At 34.7% G+C, this 20,346-nt stretch overlaps 1 protein-coding gene across 3 annotated transcripts; it reads left to right on the top strand.

The window, feature by feature from the left end:
• The first annotated feature begins 13,826 nt into the window (after positions 1–13,826).
• LOC142613763 (uncharacterized) lies at positions 13,827–18,532 on the top strand. Of its 3 annotated transcripts, none has more exons than XM_075786249.1 (6): positions 13,827–14,157; positions 15,261–15,475; positions 15,862–16,041; positions 16,367–16,487; positions 16,578–16,919; positions 17,060–18,532. In XM_075786249.1, the coding sequence occupies exons 2-6, from the start codon at positions 15,332–15,334 to the stop codon at positions 18,406–18,408; spliced, it is 2,136 nt and encodes a 711-aa protein (XP_075642364.1). In that variant the 5' UTR covers positions 13,827–14,157; positions 15,261–15,331; the 3' UTR covers positions 18,409–18,532. The 3 variants fall into 3 exon arrangements, with proteins under 3 accessions (XP_075642364.1, XP_075642366.1, XP_075642365.1); XM_075786251.1 differs by having other exon boundaries at positions 13,843–14,157; positions 16,339–16,487; XM_075786250.1 differs by having other exon boundaries at positions 14,016–14,157; positions 15,253–15,475.
• The last annotated feature ends 1,814 nt before the right edge of the window (positions 18,533–20,346 follow it).

The following is a 20,346-nucleotide window of genomic DNA, read 5'->3' as shown; positions in this document are numbered from 1 at the left end:
ATGTTCCCAATAAGGTAGTGAGGGCATTGAAACAATTTTTTCTTTTCACTTTAATTGTGAAGGAGGTCTACTTATGAAATGATTGGGTGAGACAAAGTAATTTTAATTTCTCCTATACTTTGCTCAAAGTGTGTATTGTTGTTTTTTACTTGGATTTTGAATTCCAGATTACAGAAAAGGATTTCTGGACAAAGTATTTTAGAGAGGAATATCTCCATAGTACATAAAATGTTGTTGCAACTGTAGCAGACGCTGCTAAAGATGAAGAGCTAGCCATTTTTCTGAAGGGTGATGATATTTTTGCAAGTACAACTCAGTAGAAGGTACTCTTTCTGAGAGTTGGGGTTTCCTTTTCTTTTTTTTTTACATGATTCTCCTGCAATATTTTGTATGATTACTCAAGTACTTTTACTATATTGTTTTCTCTGTTTGTGGATTCAATGGGTTGATCTAACTCTTGACATGGAAATTGACCAATGCCAAGGGGATGATTACATGCATCTCCCAGTATGTGGGATTAGACCACTCTTGTAGTTTCTTTAGGTTTATTCATTAAATTAATCTTTTTGTCTCTTCCTCTCTTCTTCTTTTTCCATTTTTTACCTTGGTAAGGGGGATTCAAATTTAGGCAAATGGTTTTTTTATTGAGTTAAGCAAAGTTGACAGAGAAATTTGCAATAAAGTAATTACAAAACTCTGAAGTTAATTACTAGTTGCGTGGGCCTTTTTTGTAAATGTTGGAGATGGGCCGCCTGCTGCTACACTTGGCCCAAAGATTTTTGGATCAGGAAGTTGGGAACGGTTCAAGAGCAACCTTCCTTGGTTCGGCTTATGCGCAAACAATGCCCCTGTTAACCAGACTTTGTTCACATGCCTATGGCAGGCAGAACTGTTATATTAACTACGACAGACAGATACAATAAAGACAATAATAGCAATTCATTTAAGATTCAAATAAAATAAATAGTAGGCTTTGATAAAGAGTGCCCGTTTTGCAAAACAACAACAAAAGGGTAAGTATTGAATGAGCAATAGTAAGCTTATTAAAAGAAATAAATGCCAGCCTGCCACATTAAATTACGCTACCAAGTCTAAGCCAAGAAGGGGAATCACCTCTTCAATGCGACTAATCTCTTTGAAGGGGAAATTAGCTGCTTTGAAGGAACAGGCCTAAATGACTTGAGTTAAGTGAGGTCCTTCTTCGATACCAGAGAGCATGAGTTGGAGAGGGAGAGGGAGATCAACCCATTCAGTGCATGCCTACTACTTTGTTCTCTCTGTTTTCTAGTTCCCTCCCTGTCTATTCTCTCTTAATTATTTCTTTCTTTTTATTTGGTTTTCTTTTACTCTTGCTATCTTTTTAATTCTAGCGATTATCCCCCCAAAGATTGCTCCCCTCGCCGTGCACAGCAAAGACCCTTTATATAGTACCAGTCTTGCTTAAATTTTACCATTTTAGCCCTTAACTGTTTTTGTCTAGTGTGGGTGTCCTTGCCAACCATCACTGACTGGTCAATCAGCCAGCCAGAGCCACTTACTTGCATTGGCCTCGCCACTTCACCTCACCAGACAAAGAAGACTTTTTTGTTTACTTGCTTGCCGTGGCACTCTCACCTGCCACAGTGTAAGTACTCCTTCTCTCCGTTCCTCATGACATGTATCTAGTGGTTCCAACTCAATTTTGCCTCTTTTGGGTAGTATGTCATCCCAGCAGGACATTGCTGCCAAAGAGTTTGAGCAGGAAACACGAAAATGAGTTTTTCCCCTCCCCACCACCAGACCATACCCTCTTACCTCTGACCTATGACCTTACCACTTCCTGTATTGACTGAGTACAGGCTGGTGGTGCCTGGGCCTTACGTGTGCCTTAACTCCATGCCCTAACTCCATGCCCATCCCAAATTCTACCCGCTGCTCATGTGTTTGCCACAGTCTGAAGGTCAATCTGCCGAGTTTGCCATTCTTCTTTGACTTCTTATGGCGTGGGCTGCTTTCCTTGACTTCTCATTTTTGGCTTGCTTCTTTTAGGAGTCGGGCCTTGCCCGATTGTGAGCTGTTCCATGCTTTTATTTTTAGCCATTGTTATTTGTTTCCTACCACACCACTCTGTTATGCCTGCTGTGAGGTTTGCTTGACCTAGGATCGCTGGGCCCCTTTCGGCTTCATTGTTCATTCCTTCTCTGATGGCCCAATAAACTCATTGGGCTATTTACTACTTGCGGGCTCCCTTGTCCCTCCTACTTTCCTTTGGACATCCTCGGCCCGTTTACTTTATTGGGCATCCTTGGCCCTTTCTAATTCTATGTTTCCCATGGGCTTTTACTAACTCCTTGAGCTTTCCTGGCCTAAGTGCTTCTTACTTTATTCTTGGGGCTCATGGATTTTCCATTGCCCCTTACTTTCTTTACTTACATTGCCTTGGCTCTATTGTGATAGCCATGACCCATTCTCACTTTTCTACATCTATACAGCCCATGGGTTTGTTATTTCTTTCTTCCGGGCTGTCTCAGGCCCATTTACTTCTTCAAGGTCCATTTGCTTGCTTTACGAACTTATGATCCATTATTCTTGCCACTTGGGCTTTAATGGTATTTCTATCCTACCCTATTCTGCCCATGTCTTTTAGGCCTTTCCTCATGCTGGGCTTCTAACAAAATGAGCATCTACACTAGTCAGTCTTGGGAAGGATCTTATAGATTTAAGTCTTGATTTTGAAGAGATCTTCGCAATTCTATGTTGAATAACTCATAGTTGCTCTTTTATGCTAGTAGCTTTTGAACTCAAAACTTGTATTGTGGGAGAGGCCATACTTCTTAAAATCCCTCTCCCCCCCTGCCCACCAAAAAAAGTTGGTAAACAATATCTATTGAATGACAAGATTCATAGTTGTATACTTTATCATATCTGCATTAATCTTGGAATTACTCAATGAGGGCATCCATTTACAAGGTGGATTTTTTGTTCGGCACTTCAAATTCATAGTGTGATTAAATTCATGCTTGTCCATTAGCTTCTGTCAGGATAACATGCTTAGACAAAATTTCGGAGTAAATTGGTGATATGTTCTAAAAGTTGGAACACGTCAGCAGTTTCAACTTCTGTACTTTGATATATGAACCATTTCCACTTCTAAGAGTAGAAAATAGCAAGAGAGATAGTTCTTACTTCTTAGTATCCAGTTAATTTTCCTTGTTATTAGATACAATCATCTGCTTCTATAGAGGAAAATTGCTAGGAGTACATATACATCCCTATATATATCTTATTTGGTTTTATACTGCAGGATCGTGGGATTTTTCATGATGGTAGCTAGGAAATAACTGATTCAAAGCACGAGCAGTATCAGAAGGGCAAGTCTAATGTTGCAAGCTAAGATGAACAAGCACTGAGATGTAGAGAGACAAACCTTCAGGCAGAGAGGCAGGGGTCCAAAACAGAGGAGTGGAAGGATTGCATCAGTTATAGCAATACGACAGTCCTTCAGTCTAGAACAGCAGCTTGTGCGACTTGTAGTTTAGGTTAGTTCATTTCTGTAGTTTAGTAGTTATTTATACATGTACACGTGTAACGATTTGGTTGGTTATACAGCTTAGATCCGTATAATGTTGAGTTAGTTAGGATTAGGAGTTTGTTTTTGCTTCAGCTCTTGTATAAAATGGCTCTTGTACAATCATTTTCTAATTAATGCAATCAAAGTTTTCTTTCACAAATTCTCACAAGCAATTTGAGAGAACTTTCTTGCAAGATCTTAACCCACAAGGTGAAATTGTTCTTGAAGAGGAAGAACTATGGGTAAGGATCTCTCTTGAATTTTTTTCATTTTATTTTCTATTTTGGAAAAGTTAATATATACTAAACGTCAAAAGTTGCCTGTTTCTCACCAAATTTCATTTTCTTCATACAGTTATTGGATTTTAAACTTGCTGAGTTTCCTTTTTATTCATTCAATTTTGGTAGATAACTTTGTTTTCTAACCTGAATGTAGATGTAGAGTTGAAAGATCCAACAATTGTAGCAGAAGTACTTGGTCAAGACAGGGTTAGCATGGTTTATTTTTGTTTGTTAAAAAAATCCCACTTCCTTTTTTCAAGTCTTATATAGAACTAGTTGTGGATAATATTTTTATCTCATTAAATTTATTTTTGTAGTTTGAACCATTTTAATAAATAGTAATGTATTTCATAATCATATTTTCATTTGTTACGGTGACAATTACAAATGTAATACATAATTTTTGTTCTACCAAAATAAAAATAATACAATTTTCTCAGGAATTCAAAAGGTTGAAAAAATATTAATTTTTTAATAAAAAATATTTATAACATTTTATGTATCATTAAAAGTAAATAAAATTTGGAAATTATTTTTTAGTTTTAAAAAAAAAACTTTTTCAAACCCAATTTTTTCTACTATATAATCAAAAACACTGAGAAACGTATCAAAAAAATTTATAATACTCAACAAAACTACAATTCAAAAAAAAGAAAAAAGAAAGAGAAATATAAAGCTCACATCAAAGTCAAAGTCATTCTCCCGAGTATGTAAAACATTTCAAATGTGATGTGATCAAGCCAAATATTCAATGCATAATCAAATCCAAAAATTCTACCCTATTATACATGATGATTGTAATCAAGTCAACTATTGTGTTAATACTATCATAATAATCTAATATCTAATCCAACATGCAAAAAATAGATAGATAAATAAATAATTTTAAACTCGAAATTGAATTTGTTTTGTTTAAAATCTCAAAAAAAAAAAAAAATACACTTATGAGATAAGGAAGATGAGTAATACAAAATATTTGTAAATGCTTAAAAACAATTACTCACGCATCTAAAAACATCATATAACAAAGATATAACAATTTGGTGCTAATTTGTTAAATAATATATTTACAAACAGTGAAAGAAAATTGCACAAAAACCATCTTCTTCAACTGCACTAACTATTCTTCATCATATTGTCCAAACTATCCTATTATTTTCTAAATAAACTAAAATCTGACAATAACATAAAATATGGACATATTATAATATAATTTTCCCCCAAATTTGGTCAACAACATTAAAAGTATTTAGTGTTGCAAATAAAATGATAAAAAAAAATACTTGCATCAAGGAACACATATGAGTTAGTCAATAATAAGACAATGGGTGTACAAACTTCATAAAAAATCCAACAAAAATATGAGAGAGAGAGAGAGAGATAACATTTTTGTGTGCGAAAATAAAATATGCATAAAATGAGAGAGAGTGACAAATTTATAATAATAAGATGATGATAATAAGAAGAGACAAAACAAAGGAAGATAAATGGTAAAATTTATATGTAAAGTTAAAATCGCCTAAGAGGAATATGTATAGACAATACTTAGTTATAACATTAAAATTAATAAAGTAGATAAATATGTAAAGTTAAAACCGTTTAAGATGAATTTGTAAAACCAATATATTTATATATATTTAATAATGAAAAAAATTAAAAGTAATAAATAAATATGAAAAAATAATGATGTGGCAATGACATGGAGAATGAAGTGGCTTAATTAACAAAAGTATAGTAATAATAAATGCTACACTTCAACTTTTAAATATACTAGTCGCAGACCCGCGCAATGCGCAGGAAAATATGATATGATTATTTTTTATTGGATAATTATTGAACTAATATATTAGATTTACATTATTAAAAATTCAATATGTGTTATTTGAAATTATGTTTTAAATTAGAAATTTTTTGTAGTGTAACAAAATATATTTTGTAGTCAGGTATTATATATAGTGAGATATTTATGAAAATACAACGCAATAATTTGATTTTTTTTTTTAAACTAATAGTGTGGGAACTATTAAACCAAGTTGTAACTATGTATACTTTGTTTATTACTATGAAGATGTATGAAATTTAACTCTTATAAATATATTTTTCTCAAAAACATAGATCCACGTTTCTTTCTTTCTCCCAATTGAAACTAAGTGAAAAAGTAAATAAAAAAAACTATGCAATAGATTATTATCAATAAATCATATATTATAAAGTGGAAATATAAAATAAAATAAAATGCAAAAAGAAAAATTTCCTTAAGTGTCTATACATAAAAACATTAATAGCATAATGATGCTATAAAGTAAATTATATTTTATCTTATTTTCTTTTTGGCATTTTTAATAAAGATGATCAACTAAGCAAAGTAAAAGCTTACCAAGAAAGTTCAGATTAACTAAAAATTTGATGGTGGAGATGCTAATTATTTGTAATAAAATGACCAAAATAAAAATAACAAATAGATTTGAGAAAAACGTATAAGATTTCTAAAAGAAATTTTACTAAACACATAGGATGCAACAATACAAAATTACTATCCTGAATATTTTTCTACTTTTTTGATACTCTACAAATAAACAAAAAAAAACTTTATTCACTTTTTGTCAAAGTATCGATTACAAATCAATTATAAAATAACAAAAAGTCAAGGAACTTATAGCAAAAGACTTTCTATACAAAATTCCAGTAGAAGGGATACTAATAGGCCCTCTACTTTCTTCAAGACATAGGGGATTATGAAAGACCATACATCCTTTGCCTACCCTTTTCTCTTTCTCAAATTTACATTACCAAAAGAGTATATGAAACTAAAAACATTGTGAATATATCTCTATTTAGCGGAAGTCCATTGGTATGTACATTCAATTTCATAGCCATGTATGTTTTGAAATAAACTCAAAATTCAACCCAAACCAAACCAAAATTCAACCAAAGCTATAAGAGTGATTTGTGATAGGAAATTTAAAAAATACAACACAAAAAAATTAAATAAAAAAACCATCAACCTAAATTAGAGTTATAAGATGAACAAAAATCAAGAGAGAGAGAGTACTTACAGTTTTTGTGTGGAAAAAAATATGAATTGACTCGAATAAATAATATCAAATTCATACAAAATAAGATGGGAAGAAGAAGAGTTAAAATATAAGGAAGGGAGAATGATGAAGAAAGTTTAACGATAAAGTAAATAGTAGTAGAGAGATAAAGAGGCAAAGAGGGAGGGGAGAGGTTAGAGGAAGAGAAGAAGAGTTTTTTTTTTTTTTTTTTTTCATTTAGAATAGGTAGATGAAAAGTTTAAATATTCAATTACTTGAAGTTAGAAAAAAGAAAATGAAAAGTTGAAATCAATTTAAATAGCAGAATATAGTTAAATATTTGCATCTAATGAATAGTAACGTTTTTAGTGAATAGTAAACATGTGCATATATCTACTAAATCATAATGAATTATTCAATTTTAACAATTACTCAAAATTAGAAAGAAGAAAATGAAAAATTAAATTAAATTGGGTAGCTGAATAATCAAATCTTCGCATTTAAAATAAATGAATAGTAACATGTTGAATAGTAATGGAGTCCATTAATAGGTTTGTCCATTAATTATATTTAATTATTTTATATAAAATAAAGTAGGAAATAAAAAATTAAAAAAAATTATGACGTGGCTAATGAGGTAACTTAACAAGAGGAGTCCAAATCTTCTGTCTCACTTTTCCTGCTCCACTCTATACTCCACCAATAAAAATTTGCCATGTGTTCACCTAATTAATTAAATACTATCATTATTGACTTATTAATACTACCGTTATTAATTAATAGTAGTATTTAATTAATTAGGTGAATACGTGGCAAGTTTTTATTGGTGGAGTATAGAGTGGAATATGAAAAGCGGGACAGAAGATTTGAACTCTAACAAGAGTCCAATAATATTAAATTCTACATATCAGCTTTTAGATATATATAGATATAAATTTGGACTCAAATAGATATAGATTTGCACTTGTTCTTTTACTATTTTGGTGAAGAATCTGATGAGAATGCAAACCAGGAGAGGCTTGATAGAATTTCACGGATGACTGAGATGGAGGACCTTCAGGCACCTCATTATCACCCTCTTGCTCCACTTTGTATCAAGGTCGGACTTTTTCTAAATTGTACAATGCCTCTAATTTATTATCGTACAGATATTTTATACATGCTTTTCCAAAATCAGGATCCTCGTGATTACTTTGATTCCCTACAACTTAAAACTTCTGATGATACACGAGCTGGAACAGAACAATTAAGATGTAGCCTGAGCTCTGAGGAAGCATATGGTTCTTTTATGGGTTCAGTATCGGAGATAAAGGCTGTGGGATTAAGTGATCCCACAGTCAGACCTGAGGTTGCTGTTATGGTTATAACATCTTTATTTTGTGCCAACCTTAAGATGTTAGAAATAATATTACTTATCCCAAAAATCCCCGAAAAAAGTGATATGATATCATATATATGATGCATAATTAAACTGTGTAATCTGTAGGATTCAGGTCCTTAATGGATTGACCCAGAACATTTCAAGTACCAAATGTCAATTTGGGAAGAATGCTCGAGAGAGTATACTAGAGAGCTTGCCCAACACAACTAAAGAGGAACTACTACATGTGAGTAGATGTGTGTTTCTTAAAATAATATGTAGCTGCTTCTAGAAAAATGTGACTAAACACCACAGATACTTTATTTATTCAAGAGTTGGTTAAGCAGGGCATGTGCTAGAACCAATTGTTTTTGTGTTATATGCTGAACTTATTAATTGTATATTCTATGAATTATGGGTTTTCAGTGATTTTAATGTTAATAAGAAGAATGAATTTTGTCAAGAAACATTCCCATATTTAGGCCACAAGAGATGGTCACTTATCAAAACAAAAAATGAAGAAGACAGTCAAGAAGTATTGCCCTCAAATGCAACATTGGATCAAATAAGGATATGTAATGCACAGCATTTGAAAATGGATCTTCTGAAATTTGTCTTTTGATTAGATTGGTTCAGCATGCCTATTGCCTCATTCATTTAATGATTAATGTACAGGTGAGCACAGTGAAGGATGCCATGTCAAAAATTTATTCACAGCTGGAGGTATCTTATAATAAATAAAAAAATCCCTGTTATTTTTATTTTTTCCTCATGAGCTTTTGATTCTTCGAACCCATCAACAATCTTCTTGGTTATTGCCTTCAGTCCGCTGCTATTATATGGTCAATTTCAGTAGTTTTGATTTTCTAAAGGTTTTGATTTTCATCTTATACACTCACTCTCCCACTTTGTGGTTGAGTACCATACTCAACCTGGCTGCAGCACGAAAGCTAGTGGATTGGTGATTGCCCTTCACTTGTCCTGTTGGCCTGTGTGTACTGTTGATGTTTTCCTCCCTTCTCCTTGCCATATAATTAATTGATTAAACAAATCAGTACATGGTATAATTGAACCATCCATGTTCTTCTGTGATGAATTGTTATTGGGTTGGGTTGTTTGTAGTGCCATCTTGTTGATGGCTGAAACTCATGGACAGAGACTATAATGATGCAGTCTCTAGATGTGTCATGTAAGCATTCTTTGTTGTTTCCATCTTGTAGCAGTCATATAAACTGTATATAAAATCAATTTTGCTCTGAGCTCAGGCACAATATAGAGTTTCATCAATTCGGCTCGTTAGTGTAAAAGTTTTAATGCTTTACTGCTGATCAAAAGTACAAAGAAAGGTGACCACAGTGAGCTAGACTTTGAATATATATAGCTGCACTCTCTCTTTTATGATTTTATGCGAATGCGTTGAATTTTATGCACGAATCGTAATGTTTGTATATTGTGGTTAGATTTGAAATGATGTTGAGCACGCCTATTAGTTTGTGTAAGCAAAGATAATATATTTTTTTTAAAAACTGTTTGATAATTGTTACTTTTTGGGGAGGTGATTCATGGTTATTAGTAAAGAAAGTATGAGCATGTGTAATATTTTATGCTGGATTCATGATGTCTGCATATTATGGCTGGTCTATGATATGATGGTGACACATAATGATGTTTTAGTTTATTTGGAAATTTGCTAAATGGGTTTCAGTTGATATGCACGAATTATATGTATGTTCATTTGTTACGGGCAGTACATATGGTCCAAGCAGAGATGGGTTAGGCCACTTTCCAAGGAATATTAGGATGGCATGAGGTTTTAAGTGGAGTTGGAGCAGATGGCCGAAACTCTTTTGGCAAGGAGAGCTTTGTAGTGACTAGTGGCTCAAGCTTTTCTTGATTCCTAGCTCTCCTAGGAATTTGGGTTTTGTGACCGTGTCCCAGTTGATAAGGCGAATTTTCTTATTTGTTGCAGAATTACCCTTAATGAAATTGTGGTTGATTTTGTCAATTTCCATTCAAATTTTGGAAGGACGAAGAGTACATTACATGATATGCAGGGGAATAGAAGTGGTGAAAGAGTTAATAAGGGTAAGGCGGCTTTCTAAGCACTGTTTTCAGACTCGGACCGGACCGAGAGGTTGGACTGAAAACTGGGATGAAAACCGATTTTTAAGCATAAAGAATCGGATTTTTTGTTAATTCCGTGAACTCCTAAAACCGGGGTTGGACCACACGAACCAGTGGCAAGAACCGTCCAGTCCAACCCCTTAACATTTTTTTTTTGGTGTAAAAACAACTTAACACAATTTTATTCTACTTAATTAAATTATCCGTCTCTTACAAGGAATAAAAAAATTATAATTAAAATCCTTCAAAGATATTCAACTTTACTTCAAAAATCAATCATAAATTCTAATGTTTTCATGGTTATTATTTTATTTTATTAACTTTCTTATTTAATTATTAAATATATGCTTGAAAATCATTAAATTTCCCTCACATATATAGATATATTAGTCAATTTTGCTAGTTTTATAAATTTAATATCTATATTTAGGCTTTAATTAATTATTAAATTAATTATAAAATCATCACAGGTTGACCCCAGTTCAACCTCAGTTCGATTTCAAAAATCTTGAACCTCTCCTTTTTATGGTTCAATGAACGATCCGAATTTCAAAATCATGCTTCTAAGTAGAGAAAGCTAACTTTCTAGTTTGCAAGTCTATTGTGGAGTTTGTCAATGATAAGTCAAAAACTATTTTATCCGTTTTGTCAATTAGGATAGAAACTTCAAGGTATTTCCCAAATTCTTTGGAGGATCTAATTCCAAGTTCTCTTTCAATGGTTTCAATGTTACATGGATTTGTGTGAGGAGAGAAGATCTAGGATTTGTTGAAATTGATTTTCTAACCGGAGAACTTGCAAAATTCTTGAAAAACCCTTTTACTGGTGAGACAATTCTTTTTGGTTACTTTTGCAAAAAGAATGAGGTTGTCTGCAAAGAAAAAATGAGAAAATATTGGTCCATCTATGGTGGTTTTAAAGGCAATTCAATTACGAGATGAAAATTCATTTTGGATGAGTTAAGTTAGATATTTTCATGCAAATGATGAAAATTTACAGTGATAAGGGATCATTTTGCCTAATCCCTCTAGAGGGAAGGAAGAAACAGAGTCTTTCCCTATTGACAAGAATAGAGAGAGGCTAGAGGATGTAATGCAAGACATGATAAGATCAATTTAGTCCTTGAAAAAGATCAAAGAAGGTGAGAACGTGTTTCATGAAGCTCCATTCTAGTCTATCAAAAACTTTTTTAATATCTATTTTTAAAGCCATGTAAACCTTGTTTACTTTTGGAGGTGGTCATGGAATGAACAAATTTTCTGAGCTAGAATGAAGTTATCACTAGCTTTCTGTTCATCTAAGAAAAAAAAGTTATCACTAGCTTTCTTCATGGGACAAAACTAGCTTGGAAGGGGTGGATGAAATAATTTACGTAGGGCTCGAGTTGACAAGAACAAGAACTTTTTGTGACAGCTTTGTAAAGAGTGTTATGTAGACAAAAAGGACAGAGCTGATGGACCCTTAACCTAAAACATGAAATCTTGTTTAAGATCCAACCAAATTAGCAGGAGAACAAAAATAGATTTTTTTTTTTTGGGAGTACGGTATTAAATTATTGAGATAAGACCTAAGAGTAGTAAACCATAATAATTGTTAATGTTGATGACCCTCCAATCAGATAGATAGCTCAATCAATAACTGAGGACAGGCTGTTGGGCAGAACATCCAATGCGTAGACAAAAGCTCTTTCAGTCCGCAACAGCTGAAAATGTACAGCAGCCCCCATAAATTAATACTAGCATAAATTCGTGATACAACAAACAATACAACCCATGTATGAGAAATCAGTCATTTGGAAAATAGTACAGGGACAATATTGTAAAATCAGGAAACAGGCAAAAGCAAAAATATTAAATAGCAGGACAGTACTAGTGGGCCCCCTTGGCCTTTGCGGTCGAAAGTTGAAGCTGTCCCTGCTCCCCACACCACCTCTGACTGGGCCTCTTCGTGCCACAAACTAAGTGGACGTTCGGGGTACAGTTGAAATGATTTTTCAGCTGTGTCCAACACGGTTAGGTAGTGGGGTTTTATGCACTATTTACGAGATGTACAAACTTCTATTTTTTTAACAAATTTTTTATTAAAAGTGAGATTCACAAATAATGAATTCATACAATTGTCCTTGTATGAATTTATTATTATTTTTTTCGATTATTTAGTTTATAATTGTGGCAAAGAGACGTGGTTGTAGAGCATTCACAGCAGTGGAGCTAAATAGTTATATTGCTATTTTAGCTCCACTCAAACCACAAAATTCCATACACAGCAGTGGAGGCAAAGCTAAATTTTTTTAGCTTTGCGCTACAGTGCTCATGTATCAATACATGAGCACTGTAGCTGAAAGTTATAAAAAAAAAATACTATTTTATTCGACTCCCTGCTCCTGGCTTTCATTTCACACTCTCTCTCCTCGCTTCAGTCACTCCGGAAAGCTCATCCATTTCAGTCTCTCCTTCTCTGAAGCTCACCGCCCTCTCTGAAGCTCACCGCCCTCTCTGAAGCTCACCGTCGTTGGGTTGTGGATTGTGCTCCGGCCTCGTGGATCGAAGTGGCTTTCCGTGGACTGGAGTGCTTGCTTGTGGATCAGAGTGGTGGGTTTCAGCGTACCGGCGTGGGTTTCGGCGTATCGGCGTGGTGGGCTTCGGCGTCTCGGCGTGGTGGGCTTCGTGGTGTGTTTCGGCGTCTCGGCGTGGGTTCCGGCGTCTCGGCATGGTGGGTTTCGGCGTCTCGGTGTGGGTTCCGGCGTATTGGTGTGGAGGGTTTCGGCGTACCGGCGAGGGTTTCGGCGTACCGGCGAGGGTTTCGGCGTATCGGCGTGGTGGGCTTCGTGGTGGGTTTCGGCGTCTCGGCGTGGTGGGCTTCGTGGTGTGTTTCGGCGTCTCGGCGTGGGTTCCGGCGTCTCGGCGTGGTGGGTTTCGGCGTCTCGGTGTGGGTTCCGGCGTATTGGTGTGGTGGGTTTCGGCGTACCGGCGAGGTGAGTTTCAGTTTTGGGTTGTTGGATTTTCGGGTTCCTGGATTTGGTTTGTGGTGACTGTGTATTTGTATTATTTTATTGTAGAAGATGTATTATTTTATTGTGATGTTTATATTATTTTATTGCGATGTTTATATTATTTTATTGCGTTGAAAGTTAAAATAGATCCACTGCTGCAGCATGTTTTGCAAAATGAATAGCTAAAATAGATAAAGTAACTTTTTGTGGAGTTAAAAAGCTAAATTTTTAACTCTATTGCTGTGGATGCTCTAAACTAGTTTATATGCTAGTTTTTTATTTTTTAGCTTTTTATTATCTGCTTTTAGAGGTTTTTTTTTTTTTTAAAAGATAAATATGTTTACTTTTCAAACTACGAGTATATTTAGCACAAAAAAAAAAAAAAAAAAAAAAGTGACCGATACTTTATCGATAAAAGTAGGAGAGAGAATGAAAGATATTTTTAATGTTTTATATATATAAGTGGCAGAGAGGGAGAACATTTCTACGCCTATTTTAGCCTCTCTTCTTGAAGAGAGGGAGAGAGAGAATTATCTTTCTTTCCCATCGGTCCTCTTGTCCCCAGTGATCTGATTCCTTTTCTTTATTTCCTCTCTCTCTCTCTCTCTCTCTCTCTCTCTCATATATTTCTTTTTCTTTCTGTCTCGCTCTCTCTTTCTCTCTCTACTGGAGGGGGACGGAAGCATTATCTATGGTTCTCTGGGAGTATACACACTGATATTGTTTTTATGAGATGGGAATTTTCTTCACAAAGAAGAAGAGGAAGCAGATATTCTTACGGCTGAATGCTCTTTTCTTGGGTTCTCTGCCTTGTGGTACTCTCTCTCTGCGTTGCGCTGTTTTATTTTTTATTTTTTATTGTATTTGTAGTTGCATCGTAATCTGATTAAAAAGTTAAACTTTTGGATTATTTTTTGCTGGGTTATAAGTAATATGAGAATTGTCTGAGTTAAATGTGTAGTTGCTTAGTATTACTTCGCCCAAAAAAAAAAAAAAATGCATAGTTGCTTATTACCAGGTTAATGGGTATTTTATTTATTATTTATATATTTTTTTCTAGTTGTTATCGGGGGAATATTTTTTTTGTGTTTTGTTTTTTAATGTAATGGAATTTTCAACTGCAAATACATAACTATATGTACAATGTCCTTTTCGTTGACTTTGCTAGTAATATTCTACAAAAATCTATGGTTAAGATTGCCCATATGGTAGAAAAAAGAATGAACAAATAAAGTAATTGCGATTTACAGGGGCCGAAAAACTTGGATTTGTGAAGATTAATGTGCCCGTTCTCATTATCATTGGTATGGATATTGAAGTAGAATGATTTCTTGGTTGGTAGTATCTGTTTGGTTCTAACTCAAACTCATTTGGGTTTGAACCAAATTTAAGCTTTGTTGTGCTCTCATACTGTGTTACAATATCATAGATTCATAATGTTGGATTGAGTAAACACCTTTGGGCTTACTCACTGTTGCACATTGATTGGATTGAAAGAGCAAGTGCTTCAAGTTGTGGGAACTGGGAACTGGGAACTGTGAAAAAGCATATTAACGCTTACTGTTGCACGCCTTAATATGCTAGCTGATTTATAGATGTACTTTCTATTACATTTTGTTTACATTGAATTTGAATGAACAAAAATGGATTGTTGAAAAAATTGTAGAAGAATTATGCAACTTTATGGTCTTAGGTTGTATTTATGGTCATACTTCATAAATGATGTCACTCTTTATGTGGGGTTTGTCATATGAATTATATATTCTTATTAAGGGAACGCAATGGAGCATTAACAATGCTTTTGTAAACACACTTTCTTTACAAGCATTTATATGTACAGTTTTTCTTTTCAAGGAAAAGACCAAACAGTTTCTTTATTGGGTGGTTTAACATGCGTTTTCTTTTACAAGCTGTTCAGGGATGGAGCATAAAGCACGGAGTTAAAAGCTATGGAGAGTTGCTATTCCTGAAGATGCAACATCAGCTTTGATGTGCTCGTTTTCTAATCTTGGGGAGGACATCATGTTGATGCAAGCAGATTTTGATCTGAATTCAGCACAAATATATACTGAATCGCTCAAAGAAGTTCTGAAGAAGACTATGCTTGACCAGGAGGTTATGTTTAGGAAGCAGGTATGTGGGCACCATCACTATGCGGACTGAGTTATGTGTTGACTTTTTCTTTTTCTTTTTCGCTGAGTTATGTGTTGACTTCAGGGTCATGTGTCCTTATTTGACACAATTATGTCTTCATTGTCTGATTATATGTAAATGATTTGAATTTGTTTTTGGTCAAATGCTCGATTTGGTGGCGATTTCTTCCCAATTATATGAATCATACCTTGATCACTAGCAGCTTAATATGACTGACTTCAGAGATATTTGGGATTTCCTCTTCAAAATATGGCTCCTAGTGACCTGTGTAGCAATGGGCACATGCATGTATTTATTTTCAAGAAAAAAGAAACCATGACTTCCTTAATATTTACTTATATTTCTTGCTATTGTTTAATCTTTAGGTTGAGGAACTTCATCGATTATATACTATACAGAAGACACAGATGGAGAATCTTTCCTGGAAGGAGTTTGATAGATACAATTCAAGGAAAGCAAGCACCCAATCAACACTGATACCTTCTACAAATCTAGGGAGATATAAACCATTTGCAAAAGAAACAACATTTTCCTCAATTCCCATGGTAATTGGAAGCCACTCACTTTCAGAACTGAAAAGTGATATTATAGTAATGGGGCAGAAGTTTCTTATTCCCTTTTTTTAGTAGTTTCTTCATGGCATAAATTCCAGGATATCTGGAGTTACCACTTGAATGTCTATTTAAGAAGATCTGGATTAAAAATTGTCATTATATTTTGAAGTGACCTAAAATTCAGTCATAAGGTTATTATATGCTCTTACCTGGATATTAGATGGTTGTGAATTTATTATATCTATACTGCCCTACTGACTGACCTTTCGTTGATATGTGGTTTTCTAGTGTTAAATGTTGCAAGCTTGTCTTTCAGGAGGACTCAACACAAGCTAGAAGCCACGTGCTGTTTGAAGGGCACCAGGGTATGTACTCTAAGCTTTGGCAGAAGCCTTTAGATCTTCAACTCTCTGCTGACCAGTACACTAGCCATGTTGGTAAGGATCTTTCAAAGAAAAGGAATATTTACAATCAGATAAAGGAAATATTGAATGCTAAGATTTGTGTGTGTGGTGGTAATGTCTCAGATCCAGAGTTGAACCTTTCTCTGAGTACAGGCGAGGACAATTGGAGAAAGAGGAGTGCTAAGAGAATTTGGTTCAGTAAAAAAGCTCATTCCTCCACCCACGATATTATTGATTTAGAAGAGTCTAGTGAGGGGATATCAAATGAGGATGAAAAACATGCACCTTCCTTAAGCTTTGCTGCTCTGACTAATAACTTTGGAGGCAAGCATGAGTCAGATTCTGTACTTTCTGATCTGGTCATCTCAAGCTGTGTGAAGAAAGATTTACCATATGAGATTGCGGACAGTCACCCTCTCCTAGATGACAGCAAGTGCTGTCAAGAGATGAACTCTTTCAAGAAAGGTACTGTTGATTTATCTATATGATTGTGGTTTTAGTGTGATAGACGTGAAATCATACTCCTGAACATGTAGCCTTTTGCGATTTTGTGTATATGTTTAGTCATTAGGATTCAGCCTTTATTTGTTTGTCCTTTTCTTCAGGATTTAACAATTGCCATGTTGGTGTCCCAAGTACCAATCCATCCACCAAGATGCAATTGCCTACTTCATTTAAAGCAGCAAATGTGGACCTTAACAAAGTTCAGCTTGATGACTCCTCTTCTTACTCTAATGATCTTGTTGTGGCCCATCCTTCAACAGCTAGTTCACCGCATGTTTTCATTGAACAAGTTGGCAGGGTTCAGGATACTTGTGTGTCCATGTCTAGGAGAAAAGAAAACAATAATTGCTTGAATGAAACCTCTGACATGTTTCACCAAGATGATGCAGTGAATTCTCCCTTAATAGATTTCAACAGCAAAAGCAAGAGAACAGAAATTTGGGCTAGAAATTCCAAGTTTGATGGAGGGGGTGGAAGTGAAGTGGGGCTTTCAGGTGTTGAGGCTATCTCCAGGGCCCCACCAGGCCTTCGTGGAGACCTTGGTAGCGACAGTAGTGACCCTAAGAATGAAAATTTTAGGTTCATGTCAGAACTTTCAAGTGATATTTTAGGTGACTCAAATTACACATGTCTAGCTAATGGACAAATAAACTTTGAGAAGAACAAAGTCGAGAATATTATACTTTCAGGTTCTGAACAAAGTCAAGTTACAGTTCAAGGTGGATGTGGCAACATGTCTCCTGCTTCATGCAAGTCCCACTGCAATGTTGAGAATGATTCCAGTAGTATAAAGACTATGCAATCTGGAATTGAAAAGGTAAGTTCAAATCTTTCTACCTTCGATCAGTTTTCTGGAACTGATGTAGTCTGCCAAGTTGCAGAAACCTTATCAGGCAATCAGGACCAAGGATCTTCTGACAGCAGTGAATCAAAACATGGATGTCTCAATAAGAAAGGAGAATCATCTGAACCAGATGTGTTGATTCGTATGGCAGCTGAATCACTTGTTCATTTCTCCTTGGAAATTTCATCTGGTAATCAAGATTGTTGTACCAGAGCGGGACTAAATGAGATGAGAAATGAGGAAAGGGAGCAGCCACAGTATTCTTCCGATTCTTTTGAGTTAATGACTCTAAATCTAAAAGAATGCAGTGCAGATGACTATTCTGTATCATCAAAGCCATTTGAAGTAAATGACAAGGAGACAAAGGATTTTTCTTGTAAGTTAAGAAGGGGGAGAAGATTGAAAGATTTTCAGAAGGACATACTCCCTGGTCTTGCATCTCTTGCCAGACATGAAATTCGAGAGGATATAAACATTCTGGAGGGAGTTCTAAGATCAAGGGAGTACAGGAAAATCAGAGCAAGGATGGGTGATGGACAGAGCTGGTGTGCACCTGTTAGAAGCAGACGGTCAAGAATTAATTACAATGGGAGGAAAAAATTATAATAAAAGTTAATTCTAAATGGTGAGTGCCGTGGGAATGGCATTGTTCATAAGCATGGTCATGTGGCCTTGTATACCTTTATTGCAGGAATTCTTAAGCCAAAATTTCTGATATTTTTTTTATGCATGTTTGATTTCTTGTTCTTAATGCAACACACTTTTCCCTTTTTGTTTTAAGCTTTGCTCTGCAACCGTAGGCAAATTAAGATGAGCTTGGGATCACATTTCTTTCCTAACTAATCTTATTTTCTTCTCAAATGTGAAGAAAATGCAGCTCATGGGATTAGTGGCAAGGAAAATCTCAAGAGTAGGGTACGAAATTAATCTTGTGCTAGCTAATGGTTCTGCGAGTTTGGTCTCTTTAGACATGATGACATTGTTCACCAAAGGACTAGTTTACCGGGCGTGAAGATTTGTCTTGTTTGAGGAAGGCACCTGTTCTAAAGCTTGACTTACGGATAAACTGAACGGTAGGCAGTCACTGAAACTTTTCACATGATTTAACAAGATGACGCATTAATTCCTACGTTAATGGATTACAGAAATCTTAAAGAAGTAGCAATTCAAAGTCCGTAGTGAAAGTGACCAGCTGTAAAGATCTTGAGATTGCACTTAAAATTGACCAGCTGTGGCATTACCAAATTTAACTGTGGACTTTTTAATCAATTAACTGACTTTTAGATCATCTGGCTAGTTTAGCACATTAACAATAACCTTTCTGCTTCTCAGTATTGCAGTATGTTCTTCAAGTTAGAATGATAAATTAGTACACCAAATTTGTGCGAGAGCTTATTCAAGGAATTCTAGGAAAGGCCTGTATAGTTTGGGAAGAATCACATGCTGCGATTTTGGTAGTCCATAGTTTCTTTTTGCGTTTTAACTTCTTTTTTTAATAGAGTTTCAACCTATAGCGTTCATTCCTGATGAGTGTTCTTTGTCATCAGACCACGACACTAATCAATTTTTAGTACAGGCAGAGATTGAACTCCAAATCTTTTATTCAACCATCAGAATTTTTACTAGTTGAGCTAACTAAAACCTATTTTTGCGTTTTAATTTAATAGTTACAACAATGGGGAAGAGGAGAATTGAACTCTAGACTTCTCAGTCGAAAACACTTAGGACAATCAAGCTCATTATTAATAAATAATAATGTTTCTATTGCCTATAGTGATTCTATGATGTTTATTTGTTTGTTTGTTTTTCATTTTTTAGAATCCTAATGTTTCTATTTTCTGAGGATAGCTCAGTCTAACGACATGGTTAGGCGATAAAAGCATGGAAAACCCCTAGCGACCAAGCTTCCTCACTAAAAACATTTCGAAGTCAAACGCCATCTCTATATAGAAACACATCCAAAGAAATCTTCTCCCCCGAAATTCTTAGATTTGATCTTGACGTTCATAGAATAATCAGTAGATGGGGGGTGATTCACATTAAATGCCCGTGCCAATCTTGTAGAAGGATAACCTTCCTGAGAAGCATAAAATAATGAAGGATCTTTAAAAAAAAAAAAAAAATGGTATGAGAGAACAACCCTAAAAGCTACATTTTCCCTTTCTTTTAGTAAAAAATCTATTGTTGACTTGAAGTACTAGAGTCTCCCGTTGATGTACCCCGAAGGATCTCTAATCACTTTCTTATTTTATTTTCAGGTATTCATGTATGAGGTTATACTAATAAATAACTGTATCATTAGATAAAAATTTTAGAATTAAAGGGAACAAGAAAGAAATATCAAATTTTGAAATATTATGGTAAATATAAAGAAGATGAAAAGGAAAAATGAAGAGATTAATATGGTTCGATCATCAAAACCTACACCCACAACTGTAAATGTCATATGGCCACTTCTTTATTCACTAGATTGATAACAAATTAGAAGGGAAATCATGTTTATAATGATATTTAAATCATTTGAAAATAGGTCAGCTATCAATT

Source organism: Castanea sativa, chromosome 10, assembly GCF_040712315.1.
Source record: "Castanea sativa cultivar Marrone di Chiusa Pesio chromosome 10, ASM4071231v1".
Taxonomy (NCBI): Eukaryota; Viridiplantae; Streptophyta; class Magnoliopsida; order Fagales; family Fagaceae; genus Castanea; species Castanea sativa.
Note: the sequence above shows the minus strand (reverse complement) of the source record. Positions and strands in the feature narration are given on the sequence as shown.

Bases quoted from the DNA above. Each gene is read 5' to 3' on its own strand.
- LOC142613763 (XM_075786249.1), top strand. From the start codon at position 15,332: ATGTGCTCGTTTTCTAATCTTGGGGAGGACATCATGTTGATGCAAGCA. The intron at 15,476-15,861 runs GTATGTGGGCAC...TTTAATCTTTAG, and splicing joins AGGTTATGTTTAGGAAGCAG to GTTGAGGAACTTCATCGATT. The intron at 16,920-17,059 runs GTACTGTTGATT...CCTTTTCTTCAG, and splicing joins GATGAACTCTTTCAAGAAAG to GATTTAACAATTGCCATGTT.